This window comes from Capra hircus, chromosome 25, assembly GCF_001704415.2.
Source record: "Capra hircus breed San Clemente chromosome 25, ASM170441v1, whole genome shotgun sequence".
Taxonomy (NCBI): domain Eukaryota; kingdom Metazoa; phylum Chordata; class Mammalia; order Artiodactyla; family Bovidae; genus Capra; species Capra hircus.
The window spans coordinates 20,169,360-20,190,705 of NC_030832.1; the positions used below are offsets into that span (position 1 = coordinate 20,169,360).

The window sequence follows — 21,346 nt, forward strand, 5'->3', positions numbered from 1 at the left end:
CATGGGCTCTAAGCTCTTGGACTTAAGTAGTTGGAGTGCACGGGCTTTGTTGCTTCTAGGCATATGGGGATCTTGCCAAAGTAGGGCTCAAACCCGTGTCCCCTGCATTGGCAGGTAGATTCTTAACCATTGGACAACCAGGGAAGTTCATCATTGTCTTTTTGTTAGCTAATTTTCCCCCAATTATGGTCATATTTTCTTATTTGTAAGTCTAAACATTTTAATGGGCTAATGGGCATTGTGAATTTTACATGTTTGAGCACTCAGTTTAGTTGTTCTCCTTTGAAGAGTACTAGGCTTTGTTCTGGCACACACTTCAGTTACTTTTAGAGCAGTCTGATGATTTTGAGGCTTCCCTTTGAGCATTATAAGGGTGAATCTAGAGTGAGCGTCCAGCCCAGCGTTTCTCATGATGTACTCTGCATATAAGTTAAATAAGCAGGGTGACAATATACACCCTTGACGTACTCCTTTTCCTATTTGGAACCAGTCTGTTGTTCCATGTCCAGTTCTAACTGTTGCCTCCTGACCTGCATACAGGTTTCTCAAGAGACAGGTCAGGTGGTCTGGTATTCTCATCTCTTTAACAATTTTCCACAGTTTATTGTAATCCACACAGTCAAAGGCTTTGGCCTAGTCAATAAAGCAGAAATAGATGTTTTTCTGGAACTCTCTTGCTTTTTCGATGATCCAGCAGATGTTGGCAATTTGATCTTTGGTTCCTCTGCCTTTTCTAAAACCATCTTGACCAGCTGGAAGTTTACGGTTCACGTATTGCTGAAGCCTGGCTTGGAGAATTTTGAGCATTACTTTACTAGCGTGTGAGATGAGTGCAATTGTGCGGTAGTCTGAGCATTCTTTGGCATTGCCTTTCTTTGGGATTGGAATGAAAACTGACCTTTTCCAGTCCTGTGGCCACTGCTGAGTTTCCCAAATTTGCTGGCATATTGAGTGCAGCACTTTTGGCCACAGCAATCAGAGCAGAAAAAGAAATAAAAGGAATCCAAATTGGAAAAGAAGAAGTAAAACTCACTGTTTGCAGATGACATGATCTTCTACATAGAAAACCCTAAAGACTCCACCAGAAAATTACTAGAGCTAATCAATGAATATAGTAAAGTTGCAGGATATAAAATCAACACACAGAAATCCCTTGCATTCCTATACACTAATAATGAGAAAATAGAAAGAGAAATTAAGGAAATAATTCCATTCACCATTGCAATGAAAAGAATAAAATACTTAGGAATATATCTACCTAAAGAAACTAAAGACCTATATATAGAAAACTATAAAACACTGGTGAAAGAAATAAAGAAAAAAAGGATTTGAAATAGCTCAACTGGAATTCCATCACCTTCACTAGCTTTGTTCATAGTGACACTTTCTAAGGCCCACTTGATTTCACAGAAACACAAGCTGGAATCAAGATTGCCGGGAGAAATATCAATAACCTCAGATATGCAGATGACACCACCCTTATGGCAGAAAGTGAAGAGGAACTAAAAAGCCTCTTGATGAAAGTGAAGGAAGAGAGTGAAAAAGTTGGTTTAAAGCTCAACATTCAGAAAACTAAGATCATGGCAATTGGTCCCATCACTTCATGGGAAGTAGATGGGGAAACAGTGGAAATACTGTCAGACTTTATTTTTTTGGCTCCAAAATCACTGCAGATGTTGATTGCAGCCATGAAATTAAAAGATGCTTACTCCTTAGAAGGAAAGTTATGACCAACCTACACAGTATATTTAAAAGCAGAGACATTATTTGCCAACAAAGGTCCGTCTAGTCAAGGCTATGGTTTTTCCAGTGGTCATGTATTGATATGAGAGTTGGATGGTGAAGAAAGCTGAGAGCCAAAGAATTGATGCTTTTGAACTGTGGTGTTGGAGAAGACTCTTGAGAGTCCCTTGGATTGCAAGGAGGTCCAACCAGTCCGTCCTAAAGGAGATCAGTCCTGGGTGTTCATTGGAAGGATTGATGTTGAAGCTGAAACTCCAATACTTTGGCCACTTCATGAGAAGAGTTGACTCATTAGAAAAGACCCTGATGCTGGGAGGGATTGGGGGCAGGAGGAGAAGGGGATGACAGAGGATAAGATGGCTGGATGGCATCAATGACTTGATGGACATGGGTTTGAGTAAACTCCAGGAATTGGTGATGGACAGGGAGGCTTGGCGTGCTATGGTTCATGGGGTCGCAAAGAGTCGGACATGACTGAGCGACTGAACTGAACTGAGAGTGAGCTTTATTCAGTGGTTAATTTATCCCCATCACTGAGACGTGATTCTTCTGAGGAGTCCATCCAATGCTCCGTGTAGTTCAAGATCTCTTCTCTAGGGCTGGTGGGAATATGAACTCTTCCCAGCTCCATGTGAGCTCTGAGAATTGCTCGGCCTCCTGCTTTCTGATGCCTTTTTGATATTTATGTGGACTTCCATTCCTTGCATGTGATCAGTGCTCAGCCTGACTTGATAAAACCTCTCTGTAGATGTCTGGACTCCTTCCCCTCTCTGTGCAATTTCTTCCTCTCCAATACTTCACCTGACATATTATAGGATCTCTGGCCTCTCTGGACTTGAATCTCTGTATCCTCAATGCAGCCTGACCACTGGGCTTTTTTGGGTTCCCTTTCCTGCTCCATACCCTGGAACCTGCCTCCGGGCAGACAGTAAGGGCAATTGTGGGGTTCACCTGATTTGTTTTCCTTCTTTGAGCATTATAGGCTTGTGATTTCTGTTGTCCAGTATCTAAATAGAGTCATTTCATTTACTTTTTTCAGTTTATGGTGAGAGGGCGATTCCTGTATCAGTGAATCCTTCATGGGCGAAAGAAGAACTTCTGCCCAGAAAATGTTTCTGTTGGGTAGGAAGTTAATCCACTGTATTGCTGAACAGGGGTGTCTTAGCTGCTCTGTGTTCACTTGGTTCTCAGGCGGCCCTCCCCTCAGCTGTCATTTTCAGCACTAGGCTTGCGTATCATGTAATTAGCAACCCCAGAAAAAAGTGCTTCTTTCTCATTAATTTTTGAAACAGCCTCAGCATTGACTCCAATCATGTAATTGCCCAGTCCTAAACAATCTGGTCAGAAGTAGAATATGTGGGTTGGCCTGACACACATCAGAGAGTAGAATCCATCTCATCAAGACCATCTGAACTGAGAATGAGGAACACGTGTGCAATAGGCTATGTAATGACCCCCAAAGATGTCTACTTCCTCATCGCTGGAACCCATGAATAGGTTCCTTTATGTGGCAAAAGGAACTTTGCTGATGTGATTAGGTTAAGAATCTTGCAGTGGGAGATTATCCTGGTGGGCCCAACATAATCACAGGGGTCCCTAGTGATGGAGGTGGGGGCAGGAGGGCCCCCAATACAGAGGGCAATGTGACGGTGGAGGCAGGGGGACACACTGAGAGATTTGAAGGTGCAGTGCTGCTGGGTTTGAAGATCGAAGATGGGGCTCTGAGTCAAGGACTTCAGGCAGCCTCCAGAAGCTAAAACAGACAAGGAAATGAATGCAATCTAGAGTCTCAAAAGGAACACATCCCGATGACCCATTTTAGGACTCCAGATCCCCAGAACTATAATAGAATATATCCGTGTCATTTCAGGCCACAGATTTTGTGGTAATCTGTTATAGCAGCAAAAGGAAATGAATACAGGTGGTTCACAAAGGGAAAAGCATGGTGTTATCAAGGGGAGCATGGATACTAGGCAGGCAAAACCAAGGCATGTCCCCTAGTCTCATGAGCTTCTTGCAATCAGGATTGCCGTGTCACATGACTGAGTGGTAACATTCAAATAGAACACGGGGTGAATTGTGCCCCGCTGGAGCTGGGCAACATGGAGGCCCTGGCCCTAAGGGTGAAGTAAGTTAATACATGTTAAATATGTGAACAATGGGCTTGCCTGCTGGCTCAGACATTAAGAATCCGCCTGCAATGCGGGAGAACTGGGTTTGATCCTTGGGTTGGGAAGATCTGCTGGAGAAGAGAAAGGCTACCCACTCCAGTATTCTGGCCTGGAGAATTCCATGGACAGAGGAGCCTGGTGGGCTACAGTCCATGGGGTCGCAAAGAGTCGGATACAACTAAGAGCCTTTCACTTTCACTGTGAACAATGCCTGGCACCTCGTAGTCAAAAAAATTAGTTGTTTTCATTGTTGCCATCAGTATATTGTCATCATCACACCCCCTGTTTCTGGCAGTTTAACACTTGCCTCGTTTGCAAGATGAGAGGGTGGGCCCTCCCCCTGGCCCACCAGTCTGTACTTCCTGCCACTCCAACATTCTATAATCCTGGGGTTCTGTGACTCTAAAACTGGTTTTGACTGACTTAAGAAGTGCTGCATCACACTTCCAATATTAAAATCATTCTATTTGCAGTCTGGGAGAAAACAGGAAAATATCTCCAACTTAGAAACTACAGTATCTCTGTCCCTTTGTACCAATTTTCAATTCCCATGGATGGCAGTGAGATTTATCAATATGTTTGAAGGGGATATGAAAACCTAACATTTGCATATATCATTTGCAGTCAGTTCCTCAACTTTAGCTCCCAATCAAACCCTTAAATGCATGTTTCTGGATTAATAGTCAGACCTGGTGGAACTGCATTAACAGATAGTTCAGCTTAAAAACCAATATAAAGGAAAAAAACTATTATAGAAGCCAGAGGGATGAACAGAGAGATTGAAATCTTACAGCTATTCACTTTCGGCGGTTAATATTGCCTAAAAGTGTTGGTATTAATTGTCTTGGAATCATTACAGATACACTGGCCCAGTCATTCAAGGAAATATATTTTGGCTTATCATCTTGCAGGCTGAGGTTGCATTTTCCAGGTTCCAGTGGCAAAACAATTTAATATCGCATCTTCAAAGTAATTTTATTTGAATTGTATTTTTGCACTTTCATTTTAAAATGGGCATGCCTGATAGTCGGGGAGCACAGATTGCTATGAGTCAACAAGTGAAACCGGATTATGAAGACTTAATAAGAAAAGTTCAAAAGCCAACGTGAATCTCTACCTCTCCTTCATCCCCAAACATCTTCACTGGCTTAGAGTAGAGGCTCTGGAGTCAGGCTGCCAGGGTTGTAATCCTAGAACCGGTCATTCAAGCCATCTTGGCATACTTGGCATTACCTTGGCATCTTGGCTTAACCTTGGCATAGTTACTTAACCTCTCTGTGCCTCAGTTTCTGCATCTGTGAAATAGAGATAATATTAATATTTACTTCCTAGGGTTGTGGGGATTAGGAAAGATAGGATGTGTAAATGGTCAAAAGAGTGTTGGCATACAGTAAGCATTCAATAAATATTACCTGTTATTATTTGGAATGCACATTTCCATTCAGTCAAGGACATTTAAATCTAAGCACAGTATTAACTGAAGTTCCCTTATAGCACCTGTGAGCTTTGTAATCATTGAGGGAAACTTCATGAAGACATTGATCAATCTGATTTGCAGAAATGTAGGAAATATCTCTGAAGCCAATCCATCATGTGATTGGATTAGAGAAGCAGTAATTCAATGTCATTTCAAACGAATATATATTGCCTATGCTGCTGCTGCTGCTAAGTCACTTCAGTCGTGTCAGACTCTGTGCGACCCCATGGACTGCAGCCTACCAGGTTCCTCCGTCCATGGGATTTTCCAGGCAAGAGTACTGGAGTGAGTTGCCATTGCCTTCTCCTATATATTGCCTATGGCTTCTGTAAATCACTTACTTAGATGTTCATCCATTCATTCATTCAAAAAGTACTTATTATTCAGAATGTACCTTACTATGAGCTATGCATTGTGCCAGGTACTGGGAATATGGTAGTGAACTAGCTGGGTAGGGTCTTCATCTTTGGAGATTCTGCTTGGTGATACAGGCAAAAAGTTGAGCAATCAAGAGGAAACATTTAACAAATTCTGATAAGGGATAAGCAGAAGATGGACAAGGTTCTCATGGAAATAGTAGGGAGGGAAGCTACTTGGGATGGGAGAATCCAGGAAATCTTCCCTGAGCAGGAAGCATTTAAACAGACCTGAAGGATAGAAAGGCAACAGCTGCGTTAAAAAGTGGAATCCCATTGCAATGTTTCACCATGTTCGCCAACACTTTCTCTTAACACTAGAGTGATCCATATTGTGTGACAGGATGGACTGACATTAAAGGGAGATGGGAAGATTCACTGTGACTCTTCCACTTCCACTCAGGAGATGTTCGTCCTTGGATGTCCCCTCCCTACCTTTGCCTTGTGAGTGCTGGTCCTTCTGTAATCCTTATAATCTGTCTCCATGATCCCTGACAATCCACATTATTATGCAGCTCATCTTTGGGGGATTGACTTGGGTTCTTCCTCAAGTCCAACATAGGCAGATGAAATTAATCAGGATTCATCCAGTTACAAGTGACAGAAAACCCAACTCAAAGAGACTTGAGCAAGAATGGAGTTTGTTGGCCCAATAGAAAATGAATGGAAGATCTACATAGACAGTGCTTCAAAGAAGACATACACAAGGCCAAAAAGCACATGAAAAGATGCTCAACATCACTAATTATTAGAAAAATGCAAATCAAAGCTACAGTGAGGTATCACCTGACATTGGTCAAAAAATCTACAAACAATAAATGCTGGAGAGGGTGTGGAAAAAAGGGGACTCTCCTACCCTGTTGGTGGAAATGTAAATTGGTGCATTATAGAGAACAGTATGGAGATTCATTAAAAAATGAAATATGAATTTCCATATGATCCAGCAATCCCACTCCTGGGCATACGTCCAGAGAAAACCATAATTCAAAAAGATACATGCACCCCAGTGTTCGTTGCAGCACTATTTACAGTAGCCAAGACAAGGAAGCAACCTAAAGGTCCATGGACGGAGGAAAGGATAAAGAAGATGTGGTACACGTATATAATGGAATACTACTCAGCCATAGGAGACGGCGATGGCACCCCACTCTGGTACTCTTGCCTGAAACATCCCATGGGCGGAGGAGCCTGGTGGGCTGCGGTCCGTGGGGTCGCTGAGGGTCGGACACGACTGAGCGACTTCACTGTCACTTTTCACTTTCATGCATTGGAGAAGGAAATGGCAACCCACTCCAGTGTTCTTGCCTGGAGAATCCCAGGGACGGGGGAGCCTGGTGGGCTGCTGTCTATGGGCTCGCACAGAGTCGGACACAACTGAAGTGACTTAGCAGCAGCAGCAGCAGCACTCAGCCATAAAAAGAGTGAAGTAATGCCAAAATATCATATGATATCGCTTATATGTGGAATCTAAAAAAATGGTGTAAATGAAAGCACATTTACACAATAGAGTCACAGATGTAGAAAACAAACTATGGTTACCAGGCGGAAAGAGGAGGAGGGATGAAGTGCGAGACTGGGCTTGACATATACACACTACCATATATAAAATTGATAACTGGAAGGAATTACTATAGGGCTTCTCTCAGGGCCCAGATGGTAGAGAACCTGTCTGCAATGCAGGGGACCTGTGTTCGATCCTTGGGTGGGGAAGATCCCTTTAAGAAGGGAATGGCCCATTCCAGTATTCTTGCTTGGAGATTCCCATGGACAGAGGAGCCTGGTAGGCTGTAGTCCATGGGGTCACAGTGAATCTGACATGGCAGAGCGACTAATACTCACTTTTCACTAAGGACTTACTGTGTAGCACAGGGAACTCTGCTCAATGCTCTGTAAAGACCTATATGGGAAAAGAATCTAAAAAAAGCGGCAATATGTATATATGTGTGGATGTGTGTGTGTGTGTGTGTGTATAACTGATTTCACTTTGCCGTGCACCTGTAACTAACACAGTGTTGTAAATCCACTATACTCCAATACAAATTTTTAAAAAAGAATGGAGTTTATTGACTCCTATCACAGAGGATGTCAAGAGTGGAATCAAAGCATGGCTGGATCCAGAGGCTTCAACCCTGTTGTCAGGACTGTCTCTCACCATTTTTGACCCTGCTTTCTTCTGCGTTGGCTTTGTTCAGAGGCAGTTTCTTTCCATGTGGAGAGTTCTAGCAGATTCAGGTGTTTGTCTTCCAAGGTCCAGTCCAGAGTAAAGAAAGCTCAGCTCTTCTAATTGCTCCAGCCAAAGTCCTGGTTGGTTTTGACTGGATCATATCCCCAATCTAGAACCAATCACGACAGTCAGGCTAAGAGGCATTCTGACTGGCCAGGAACACTCCTGGAACTCAGAATGCAGTTAGCTCCAACTGGACCACATGAAGTGTGGCAAGGCTGGCTTACCAGGGGAAAGTCATGAACAATGAATAGCCACTATGTTAAATTAAGGGGACCCTACACTACACATCAGCCCCTAAAAGCAAAGCTAATTGGGAAGATTCCCGTGTGGTTTTAAATGCCAGAGCATTTAATGTTCTACCCTCTGGAGCTGAAGAGTGAGAGGCAAACGTGTTGCAGGGTAGATTTCACGAAGGTAACATCTGACTTGAACTCCCAAATAGAAGGATGGATTTTAACAGTTGGGAATGTAGGAAGGGCATTTCAGATTGAGGCACTGACTTGAGTAAAGGTGTAAAGGCAGAAAATTACGAGGTTTTATTGGAAAATTGTGAAAACATACTTGAAAAAGTTTGGATCCTAATGCAGAAGAACTTAAATGACCAAACTATCTGAAAGTCATGAATGATGAGGGGAATAAGCCAGCAGACCAGACCCAAGGTACCGGTGTCTTTAATGTTGAAGGATACAAGAACTTCATGGACTTTATAGATCAGGGGACACACTCAGTAGAAGAGGCACCATCGGGAGGTTAAACTGGATGAGTGGCTAGGATGGTTTGGAATGGGTAATGTGTCCAGAGGAGAAGCGTGAGCAATCAGTCAGGAGGCTGGCTCCATTATCCCCTTGGATCTTGGGGTCTTGCCTGGATGGTTCATTTCTTGTCCTTCCACATTTTTATAGGCTAAATCCATTCTGCAAGGGTTTCTGGAGGATTCAGGCTATAGGGTCCAGGATCTGAAGAGCTTCCACTTGGTAGGACTTGGTGCAGCCCTGTGTGCCATGAACATCACCGAAATCTCACTTATAAAGATCTTGGAATTCAGGTAACCAAAATACTAGTGCACAGAGGGGCAAATGATTGATTTGTTGGTTCATTCATTCATTCATTTATGCATCAAGGTGCTCTCTGCTTCCTGCTGCTTTGCAACCTTTCTGGGATAAAATAGGGAGTGAGATTAGCTGGATCCTTTCTTGGTGCTGAGCCTACCTACCTTTTGCATATCTATTTTGGCTGGAGAGTCTCCTAGGCTCACACTATATCCCTCCCATGTAACCAGGGTGGTGGTGGCCAGAATCGGGACCCTGCTCTGCAGTACCCAGATCTTGGCAGAGTTTAAGAGGAAGGCGGAAGTTGTGTTTGGGGAGCCCACCAAGTGGTCCAGCTTTGTCTTGCAGGAGCTTGGGACCATTGCAGGTAAGAGGCACCTTGAGCATGCCTTTCTCCCCCTTTCCAACCTTAAATCTGGGGACAAAAACAAACAAAATCCTTGGCCACGTATAGTGAACATCCATAGAGTTATGATAGAACCTAGATTTCATGACTTTAAGTTGCAGAAGGTGGGGATCTGCAAGTCTGCTTTTTAAACAAGCTCTCTTGGTAATTCTGTGTAGCTAAAGTGGTTTAGAATGTTATTTAATTGGCTCCAAAATAGACTTATACACAATTTAAAATTTGTGTAAAGTGAAGCTCCTTCTGGGCATAAATTTCCTTGTAGGAGACCAATCAGGGCTAATGTGACCCACATATTTTTTTCCTGAGTTGATTAAGGAACCTAATTCCCCAGTGTGACTTTCAGGGCCTTTTGTAAGGAATGATGTTTGCCTGGAACATGCAGATCTGTACATTACGCAGTGCCATTAATAAAACAAACGGAGTTCTGATGACTTGAATTAAACCCTCTGATTCCTTTTTCTCCCCAGCTGGATTAACTAAGGAAGAGCTCCAAATGCTTGATAAGGATTTGATGCCATATTTCCAGCCATCAGCAATCAAATGCCTTCCTGATGAGATATTCAAAGTAAGTACTCAGTTCCTCAAGGAGAATGGGAGCTGACCCCATTTCAAATCACACAGGGAAGCAGATGGTGGGTGTTGGATTCTAGGGACCTGCAACCTGCTTCTGCTAATAGGGCCAGAGGAGAGCTATATGCCAACAATGGATAGATCACAACATAATTTTAGCTGTTTTTTTTAAGTTTTTTTCTTCTGTTTTTATCTTTTAATTGTGTCTATTTTTATGGTTTCCTTCTCTTCACAGCCACTGGTGCTAATTTTCTATTTATGATGGTATGACAGGTGTATATTCCCTTATCCCAAACCCTTGGGATATTTCAGAATTTGGAATTTTCCTGAGTTTAGAAAGATCACTCTGTGAATCTACAGTATTGTAACTGAACACCTTCAGCAGTGTCTGGGGGAAGCACCTTGTAAGCAAGTACATTAATATTTCTGTGAAGAAATCTGTGACAAATCACACTAATTGGAATAAATAGAGACTATAAATGGCTTCACATCAATTCAGGTCAGATTTTGCTGGCAAATGAGTTTGTCTGAAACTTTGGAAAAAGCTTACAGGTTTCAGACTTTTTTTGGACTTCAGAATTGTAGATGAGGGATGACATTTCCATTAACATTTCCTTTTAAAATAAATTTAAGTGAAACATTTAAATTGATTTAAAGAAAAGTATTAAGAAAGCCACAATAGGATAGGTGGTAAACAGCTATGGAAAAAATTGAGAGGGTTGAAGGGGATCTGCTGAGGATAGGGAAGCAGATGGATAAGATTAGGAGAGAGTTTGGTGGGGGAGTCTGCTCTGATGAAGAGTGACTCTGGTGTTCTTGTTTGCTGGGTAACTTGGAAACATATTCTGTCCACCAAAACTGGATAAGGCATACCAGGCTAGACAAGCTCCTGATGCCACGTCATTGGTTCTTTTTAAGACAAGAGAACAGATCTTGAACCACTTCAGGACCAAGAACAGTTCCCAGCACAGACCAGGTGTGAGCTCTGTTTGAAAAGTGAAAGTCGCTCAGTCCTCTCTCACTCTTTGCGACCCCATGGACTAAACAGTCCATGGAATTCTCCAGGCCAGAACACTGGAGTGGGTAGCCGTTCCTTTCTCCAGGGGATCTTCCCAACCCAGGAATTGAATCCAGGTCTCACATTGCAGGTGGATTCTTTACCGTCTGAGCCTCCAGGGAAGCCCAAGAATACTGGAGTGGGTAGCCTATATCCCATCTCCAGAAGATCTTCCTGACCCAGTAATCAAACTGGGGTCTCCTGCACTGCAGGTGGATTCTTTACCAGCTGAGCTACCAGGAAAGCTGTTTAAGGGAGATAAACAAGTAGCTATCCTTAAAGCCCATTCAGCTTCTCTTCTGGGGGCTCTGCCTGGGGTAGGCAGCTTGGTCCTTGAAGTTGGCATGTTGCTGAGCATACTCTCCTGGTCTTGTTTGGAATGTACTTTGCAGCTTAGGTTTTCTGGAAATTCCTAGCGGCCACTTACATTGTGGTAGGCTTCAGCCTAGCTGCTAGGGTGTAGGTACCAGACTAGGTTGACATGGCATGTACCAGTGAAGGCATATAATGCAGTGCCTTCAGGGGCTTGAAAAAGTAACAAAAGAATGTAGTGGCCTGGGTAGGGACTAAGGTGAACTGGAGAGCCAGTCTAAAGCTGGGAAAGCTGCTTCTCATCTCTGGCACAGGATGTGATGCAGTGTGACAATGTGGGCCTAGCATTGCTGCCGGATCTTCCTTTTTTTTTTTTTTTTTTTTTTTTTTAAGAATCCTGAAGTCTCATTTTCATGTAACATCTCCTGATAATTAAATGTTGGAACTGCTTTAAATTCATTTTTAAAAAACAGTTTAATAGACCTAGGGTTGCAAGGAGCAACATTGAAAGAATAGATAATTTTTATAATGCAGACTCTGTTAATGGTAGATGTAAGGTATAAGCCAGAACTGCATGTCTTCTGTGTGTGTGTGTTTGGTGAGAGGGAGGAGATGATGCTGAATTTTGCAGGACAGGTTAGCTAGGTGAAAGGGAGGAACAGTGTTCCAGGCAGAAGGATGTATTGCCTCCCAGGGGCTACACATATGACTGTCCATTCTCCAGGAGCGAAGTGTGCCAGCAGGGAGTGAGGGATGGGGTGCTGGAGAGGTGGGCAGGACTCAGAGCTTGAAGGCCTTATTACTATGTAAAGAGCTTGAACTGCATCCTGGAGAGGGGGCAGAAAGGGTTGTAAGCAGGGGAATCACATGATTCCAGGGAAGCACCAACCTGGACAAGAAGAATAATGTGAAGGAGCAAAGACAGGGTGAGAGAGCAGAACCCCCTTTCTCAGAATCTTTGGGGCCCTTAGAAAATGAGCAGGATGACTTTAGAGGCACCGGACATCCCATCTCATTTCACACCCACTGGAACTGATCACCGAGTCCTCTAAGCCAGAAGTGATTGCAGAAAACATCTTGTTCAGGGCCCTTGAGCAAAATTCCCACTGCTGTGTGTCTATGGCACACATCACTAATAGATTACTGCACTTACCCTTTGTAGAACCCTTACCGGACTCACCTGCGATGAGTTGAGAATCCACATGGAAGAATCCACAAGTTCTCTGTGTGATCCCACATCTAGTCCAAAAGCACAGAGAGGCTGTGAAACTTGCCCAAGGTCACACAGCTAGTGTGTGGCGGAGCTGGGACACAGATTAAAAGCTTTGCCCTTTAGGTGTGTGTTTTCTCTACCACATCAGAGTTTCTCTGGTGGGGGACTTGAAGCACTGTGGGCAGGGTAATTTGCACTGCATTAAACAACATTAAGTCACCTTATCAACTGTCTTTTACTACTGATTACTTCAAGGAGGAAATCTCAATTTGGAGCTTATATATATATATATATAATATATGGGCCCCAGGATCAGACATTGTTGGCCGACGGATCTTGCTAGAGTTGTTTTGCTTCTTCTGGTATATTTTACACGGGTACTTATTGCAAGTCATCCTAAGTTTCCATTTTTGGAAATTGCCATTAATTTTTTTTTCATTTTATAATACATCTATATTAGTAGTGAAAGAGTGGTCGGATTTTAAGGAAAAATCCTGAAGAGGAGCACAGATGAGAGATGCATGGGTACCGCAAAGTTGCGCGGGCCCAGGGAGGATGCCCGAGCTTTGGGAAAGTCTCGGAGGGGCGCCTCTGAGGGCGCTGTCCCCTACTCTCCTGCAGGAGCTGTCGGCCGAGCAGATCGCCTCCCTGGGTCCTGAAAACGCGGCGGCGGTGACCCCTGCCCAGCGCCGGCAGCTCAGCATGTTGCAGCTGCAGAGCCTCCAGCGGGCGGTAGATGGCGCCAAGGCTCGCTCCTGGCTGGACGCGCCTCCGAGCGCCAGCCCCGCCCGGACCCCCTCCTCTCTTTCTCCTCCAGGTAAGCGGGACGGACCCAGCCGCACTTCCCACTCCCAATCCCCTTTCCTCGTCTCTCGGTCCGCCTCGCCTGACATGGGACAGCAAGAAGGCTCCTAAAATTCAGGGTGGGGTCTCTGACGGTCTTTGAAGATCCTGCATTCAGAGAAAAACCCACAGTCCGTACCAAGCTTATGTAAAGAATGGTCAACTCCGGAGCACTTGCAAGTCTTGGGATGGGGGGAACTCTTAAAAATTGGCAGCCCCACGGGCCCCACCCAGAACCCACTGAATCAGAATTTCTCAGGCCCTTTCAGTGGTTCCTTTGCTCCTCCGTCCTTCTCACCGTCCAGGATTAATAAATTCAGTCGATATATTTTGGGTACCTACTGTGTGCTAAGCCTGCTGTAGGAGCTGGTGAGTAAGGCAGGTGAGGCTCTCTCGTAATGAACAAGGAGATTTCAAATCTGATTAAGACCAGGGAAGGAAAGCAGCAGAAGGAAGTGGTGGTGACGAAGAAATGAGCTGAGCTGAGGAGTCGGGGGTGGCGGTGGCTTTCATTCCCGTTACCCGCCCCCCCCCCCCCCCCCCCCCGTCTGTCTCACCTCCCCTCCCCTCGCCCTCACACTTCTTTATGACTCCTGTCTTTAGTGAGCACGGTCTTTGGACAAAGTATGGTGCTCGGTTCTGGGGAGGCAGCTGTGAACAAGCCAGGTGTGTCCTCTGTCCTTGTGGAGCTCCCAGTCCAGGGTGGGGGTGATGGAAGCCCCAGCACCCAGGCGACCACGAGGCAGTATGAGGGGTGCTGTGAGCAGGGGACACAGGGAACACTGGGGAGAGGCAGCTTCCTGGGCTTTGGGGAGGGGAAGCGGCTGTGGAAACCTCCTGAAGACTGATTTCTAAGCTGCAAACCCAGCTGGAGAGATACCCAGGCCACGTGGGAGTATCCCAGGTAGAGGCAAGAGCAGATGCAAATACCTGGAGTTCAAAGAGAGCTGGGGCCTCACCATCTCCACATACCAGCCCCCCCCCTCCTTCTCCCCACTTGGGGATGGGAGATGCCCAATTTCTGCAGATGGGAGCCATGCCCTTTGATTTATTACTATCTTTAAACTTTTTCATCGAAATATAATCTGCATACATGTAAAAGTTATTTGAAAATGTTGCAGTGTTTTGGGTCTTATATAATGCACACAGTAGACCACGCACATGGTTTAGAATACAAAAAGTCTGAAAAGCTGTGAAGTGAAACATCCACCCTCCACCCCCTGTTCCATAGTCACCAGTTCCCCTCCTCAGAGCAACCAGTGTTACCAGCTTGTGTATCTGTCCAGAGGTATGCTATGCATATCCATAGATTATTCCTGCACTTTTACAAAAGCTTATTACATACTTTGTTCAGTGACTTGCATTTTTCACCTGAAAATTTACCTTAGAGACAGTTCCATGTCCATATCTAGGAGCCGTGCAGTTCTTGGTTTTCTGGCTATGCTGTAACTGTCTTTAATTAGATCTCTATAGACGATAATTCAGTTGTTTCCATTTTTATACTGTTACAATCAATGCTGCAGCAAGTGACTTTATATACTTTGCATCTGTTCAAGTTTATCTGCAGGGTAAACTCTTCCAAGTGAGACTTTGGGGGGGGGCACGGGTCAGAGGGTCGGCATCTGGAAATTCTGATGCAGGAGAAGCCTAGATCCTCTTTCCTTCCATTCACCCCACCGGGCTGAGCTGGTCCTGGCAGCCAGGTGAACCGTTCCTGGGGGCCAGGCATTTAATCTTGTTTCCTAAACTTGCTTTGTTATCTGAACCACCTGGGTGTGATACTTAAAATCCAAAACCCCTGTCCTGGTACCTGACTTGCTGAATCAGAATTTGCAGGGGAAGATCCCCGAATTTGGATTTTTAGCCATCTCCCCAGGTGACTCCTGTGATTAAAGGCAGTTCTGGTACTTGCTAATTCACGCAGTCTCATACACTTTGCCCTCCCACCCTTTGCTGTTTGGGGTCATTATTCTTGTTTAGGGTTGAGCAAGCCAAGACCTAGTGGGGGGTGCGGTGCAGGGAGCTGGTGCGGTGTGCCCACCCTCTGTGGGCTGCTGAGACCTCCTGTGAACTCTTGTTTTGTTTCCTTGTAGGAGCCTGGGTCTCCGGGGGTCTTGGGCTGGGCTACCCTCTCCTGGTCCTGATGCCCAAGCTTATGTGGTGAGTGGTGTTTGCGCATCGCCCTGGGGCTCAGGCAGCTGGCCAAGGTGCTTGCAGACCGCGAGGACGCTGCAGAGGGTGGGAGTCCCCCACCTCGACTCAGAGCCTCAACAAGGGCAAGGAGACCCTGGGACTTTGGAACTGAAGAGGCACTAAAGGAAGAATAATTATTAAAATATGGCCTTGCACCTTCTTAAACTGGCTTGTATCCTCAGCAGGGAGACCTCATCTCAGCCTCCCTAGTTTTCCAGCTTGGAGACAGAGAAGCTGGGGAGGGGAGACCATTTCCTGTCAACAGCATGAAGACATTAGTACAAGTTAACACCCTCCCTCTCGAGGGAGATGCCAGCCAGCGATGGGTGCAGGCCAAGGCCCCCAGTCTCACCAAGGCCTGCTCTGGCTTCTCTTCTGGTTTTAATTTCCCCTCCTTGGAGATATAGGCCATATTGGATTTCTCCTTCTTAGATATTTAGCAGAGCTGAAATAAATGAATTCCATAACAGACGCCGATATTCCTGCCTGATTGTTGGGATTAATTGATGTTTTGGTGGGCATTGCATTGCTTGGAAATTAAAATATTTAACATGGCTCAACATTAAATCAATTTAAAACTACATTTTCCAGATACCTTCCACTTCCTTGGGAGTCAGCTGAATGAATGGCTGTTAAACTTTCAAAAATATACCTTTCTTGGTGGAGGTGGTGGCTCTTCCAGGTTTTAAGTGCCTCTGGGCTTTGGGGATGGGTTGAAATTAAAGAAAATACACTGTGTAAGTCAGTCACTCCTGCGATTATGGTGCAGCAGAGCAAATGCACCCAGTGGCTCAGTCCTTTTGGAGGCTGGGATGGAGTTACCTCTGGAAATTTGCAAGATGCTCGTGACTTTTGGCTCAGGAAAGCAGAGGTTAGGAAGGGGTGCTTTGCTACCTCCCAGATGTTATGCCTTCTCAAATTCAGCCATCAGAGTTGTTTCTCATGACATAGCTTAAGGTGGCAAGTTTTCTTTTTTTTTGGGGGGGGGTCAGTTCCCAGCCTCCGCCTTCTGCAACTCCCCCAGCTGTTTGCAGAGATCATGGTCACTGGGGTGTGGGTCAGTGTGCTGGCTATGGCTCTGATTGGTCCGGATCTGTGCTGTACTGGCTATTAATTCAGGTAGATATTGTGGAGGCTGGTGGGTCTTCAGAAGTCATGTGTGGTTATTACAGAAAATTAAAAGGCTGGGGTGTGGAGGGTGTGGCCCTGTGGGTATTACTTGGGGTCTGATCTGATTTTCTTTCATCCTGGTGGGGAAGTGGTCGCTAGTGCTGCTTCCTGAGCCTAGATCATTTATCTCATTACAAACTCCAGCCCCAGTGTAGCTGGGCGGGACCGGCTGCTTTGAGCAGGATGCTGGGTGAGAATGTGTCTGCCCAGATTCCCATCAGAGAGGCCTTGGACCTTGCTCAGTAGTCCCACTTTCTTCCAGCCTTGAATTATCCTGGGCAACCACAACTTCCTATGAGTCAGACTTCATGCTGCCAACGCCAAGTAGCTTTGCATCTCACTTTTGCTTCTGATCATTTGTTTTTGGGTTAGTTTCTGGGTTGTTCCTCCCATCGTGGATGACAGTAATGGCTCCTGTTCTGCAGGTCCAGTCTGCATCAGGCGCTGCTCTGAGGTCTTCACCTGTGTCATTAGCTCACATCATCATCATCATGACCCCGCCAGGTGGATGCTGTTGGTTCCCATTTTCCAGATGAGGCGACTGAACCTGAGAAAGATGAAGGAACTCTTGTCTGAGTCCTCTCAGATAGCGAGGATTTGGATTCTGACTTTTTGTCTTGCCCTCTGCTGCCTCCTGGATGGATATTCTTGAACTTCTGTAATGAGTTAGATCAGAGAGAGGTTCTGTAGATCCCTTCCCCTCCTCCTCTGGCAGGAGGCCAGCCTGCCTCACAGCACATATAATTGGTGATTGCCTCAGGCAGGAAGACAAATCCAGCTTATGCCCTGCAGGACCCCCGGGGTCTCGGGTTGAAGCGTGCAGCCTTCTGCACGCAGAAAAGCAGCAGTCACACCGCAGGTACAGCTCCCGCTCACCTTTTCAATGTCAGCGGTGCTGTTGGGTTCCCAGCCTCCACCTTCTGCAGCTCCCCCCAGCTGTTTGCAGAGATCACACTCCCTGGAGTGTGGGTCACGGTGTGCTGGTTATGGCTCTGATCGGTCTGGGCCTGTGCCATACGGTTATTCAAATTTTTGAACATTGCTCGGCTAGATCCTTTTACAGACCCCCTACCATCAAGCTTGATGGGGGCTGGGAGTCTTCCTGCACCTTCAGTCTGTCATCCAGTGGGACTTAGATTTAAGCTATTCCCTCTAGTCCTGGTACCCAGGGGTTCAGCCACAGCGGCTGGGATGGGCTCCACTGCCAATGAAAGGTAGCTGTGAGTTGGTGTGTGTGTGTGAACATGTGTGAGTGTGTGTTTACCTGGCTTTACTGAAGAAATGCTATCATGGAAGAGGCAGTAAATAACTTAATATTAAATATTAGGTATTTTCTTTGTCCTTAAAAGTTCTTTGTCCATCCTTGCCTCCTTTAAACACATCCATATTGCCTCCCTATAAAGCATATATGTAATAAACAGGGAGGTCTGGCAGAACTCCAGCCCACACGGTGTCTAAGTGGCACGTCTTCAAAGTGCAAATCTTGAAACCTTCTTAAAGTGAGTGTCCTTGCTACAAATCCATCCAGGACGTCCAGCGATTCCTGGGATTCTTAACCACTGCAGGAGGGTCGTTGTCCACTTCTCTGCCTTTCCTGCCCCAGGAACTGATTACTTCAGAAAGGGACATAGCTTGTCTGATCCTTGAAATGTTGGCAACTCACCGGTGGGTGAAGACCTTATTTGCTTTCACCTTCATCCTGACCTTTTACGAGCCTAACAAAATGCCTGCTGATGAAATGTGGGGGAAGGGGCTGTCCTTTCCCAGGAGAACTCTGGCCCTGAGAAGTTCCATCTAGTCTCCGAGACCCTCTGGAACACCCCTGTGTTGGGGGCAACTAGACAGTGGTTCCCAACTCTTCTGCTCACTCCCTTTATTAGGATGGAACAGCCAAGCTCTTGCCATGTGGCTTCATTGTGCATCTCAGTGGGTAGAGTCTGCTTCCCCACCTGTTAACTTTGGCTTTGGCCGCTGAGCAGACAGGACACCATCCCTCCAGCAGAAGTCTTACACGTGCTCGTGTGATTTGACCTCTTGGTAATTGCTTCCACGTGTGAGGAGACCTGTGGGTGAGGAGACGTGGAGCAGACCTGAGCCCAGTGCACAGCTCGGAGCTGAGATGAGATCAGCAGGGCCCAGCTGAGCTCAGCCAAGCCCAGGAGAGCCCCAGCCAACCTGAATACTCATACGTGAGAAGTATGTATTTGTTAAGGGAAGCCACTGAGGTTTAGGGTTATTTGTTGCTGTAGCCAAAGCTGACTTGTACTCCATGACTTCCACTGCCTCCCTGGCACAGGCTGGTCACATGCTGGGGACAGGAAGGTGGTGCACTCTGTCCCTTTCATCACATTCCCATCATTTGCCCTGTAGATTGTGCCCATTAGGGAAGCTCCTTGTCTAATGCTGTGCTTCTTGATACAACACCATGGCCCCTAACTGCCGCTTACTTCCTGTTTCCAAGACCAGGGGCTGTAGAAATCAGGTAACTGCTCCTCTGGGGTCAGAGCTTCTGCCCGTAACATGGTGGTTCCGTCTGCTCTGCCATGGCAGCCTTCATATCTAATGGCTCATCAACTATTTCACCTGGAGCACTCACCCATCCAACGTCATTGCCTCCATCTCTGCAGCTTAGCTCTACCCCCTGGTACCATCAAGGCTCTTTAGCTGGAGTTTCCCAGAGGGATTTTCAGGTCAGGTAACAGCCTGTGGAATAGGTACACTGGCCCATCCTCAGGGGAGAGCATCCCAGCTGGAGAAGGTGGCTCTCCTCCAGGTGTGTGTCATCCCCACTCACACTGGAAGCTGGAAGCCCCACTGAAGTGGCTGAGGTCCACAAGCCTGACCTTGAGCTACTCTCCTTTGGGGGTCTGCTGCGTCCGTCGTCTTCTGTTCCTTGCCATGTCAGGCCCACTGAGACCCCACTCTCTGCCATGATATCTTGGGTCAGGGATCCTGAGACTGATGGGCAGACTGGTGGTTTTCCACTAGTGTCCAGTCAGCTTCAGGACCTCTCACACCAGGAAGGATTTGGAATGGGAGGAATGGATATGACCGGCACGTAGCCCCCCTGGAATGTAAGTTCCCATGGGCAGAAACCCTGACCGTCTTGTTCAATGACGTGTTCTTCCTGCTCAGCAGTCCCCAGTGGGCTGGGTCATGGTTGGTGTTCACTGCATGTTTGTTGAATATGTAAATGAAACTACTTTCCCCCCTCTCATCAGACTGAACTCAGTAGGACCTCTGGTAAGGCAAGTGTTGGTAAACTTTAGCTCCAGGGGAGCTGGGGAGATGTAAGAATCTACTCATTTAACAAAAAAGCATATTGAGAACTCACTTTTTGCCAGCCCCTGTGCTGGTCACGATGGAGGCAGAACACACCCAGGCCTGTCCTCATGCAGGCCATGTTGTGCTGGGAGCTAGAGGAGGCACGTGATAGACACACGCAGACGGTGATCTGATGGTGATCAATACAATGGCGAGAAGTCACTTGCGTGGTGGTGGGGGTGAGCGCAGAGAACAAGCTTTAGGTAAAAATCAAGCGGGCATGGAAAAGATAGTGATTGGGCAGAGACTGGAAGGCGATATGGGGCAGCATGCGTATACCTGAACTTATACCTATATTTCCATCTACATTCACATCGGCATCCATATCTACATCGACGTCATCATCTCGGTCTGTATGCGGTCTGGGTAGCAAGGAGGAGCAAGTGTGAAGTCCCAGAGGCAGGAATGAAGCACTGGGTGTCTGAGGACAAGCAGGTGGCATGGTGGGTGGGGAGAGGCAGGCGATGAGGCTGGAGAGATGACGGGCCAGATCAGGCAAGTCCTCTGGGGCATCACTGGGCTTAGTCTCCTGGTTCTGAATGAATGGAAAGTGGAAGGAGGTGGAACCCCATGGGATCTTTGCCCTCTTGCCGTGACACAAGGGGGACTCAGAAAAGGTGGCTGTGGCTCCAGAGCTGCTCTGGGTTCTGTCTTGCCTCCTCTACATATTGTCAGGCTCCCTGTAGTTCTTATCCTGTTGCTTCCTTGTAAGGGAGTCTTTGCATCAGTTCAGTTTGGTGAGCGTTACCTTAATCTTAGAAGATTTAACTCAGGACTTTGTTTCCAGGCCCCTTGCTGTGTCCTCGGTGTGGGGAGAGACCTGACCCTTTCCTCCCGCCCCATGCTGATGACCCCTGAGAGCGCATCTCCTCCCCACACAGCCAGGCGAGCGGTCAGCTGCAGGAGTCTCTCCACATCACTGTAGGTGAGGTGTCAGGACCCCCTTGACTTATATCCCTTCTGAGAGCTGGGAAAGTTTCTGGATTCAGGCCTGGCTGGATCCAGGAGCTGTGACAACATCCGTGGGAGTGGGCTTCCCTCTTGCTATCTTCTGAGTCTGCCTTTAAGCCTGGCTTCTTTCCTAGGCAGGCTCTCCTTTCACGGTGGTCACCATCAGCATTAGACTCATAGCCTAACGTGTTAGCATTATTGAGAGAGACAGAGAGACCTTGGTC

General features: G+C 46.4%; 1 protein-coding gene across 2 annotated transcripts in view; it reads left to right on the forward strand.

The window, feature by feature from the left end:
* The window catches only part of OTOA (otoancorin), a 73,278-nt gene extending 57,051 nt beyond the window's left edge, over positions 1 to 16,227 (forward strand). For both annotated transcript variants that reach the window (XM_018039982.1, XM_018039983.1), the window contains exons 24-28: positions 8,937 to 9,079; positions 9,314 to 9,450; positions 9,957 to 10,054; positions 13,263 to 13,458; positions 15,578 to 16,227. In XM_018039982.1, the coding sequence (XP_017895471.1) occupies positions 8,937 to 9,079; positions 9,314 to 9,450; positions 9,957 to 10,054; positions 13,263 to 13,458; positions 15,578 to 15,648 (645 nt within the window). In that variant the 3' untranslated portion in view covers positions 15,649 to 16,227. The remainder of the gene's footprint in view (positions 1 to 8,936; positions 9,080 to 9,313; positions 9,451 to 9,956; positions 10,055 to 13,262; positions 13,459 to 15,577) is intronic.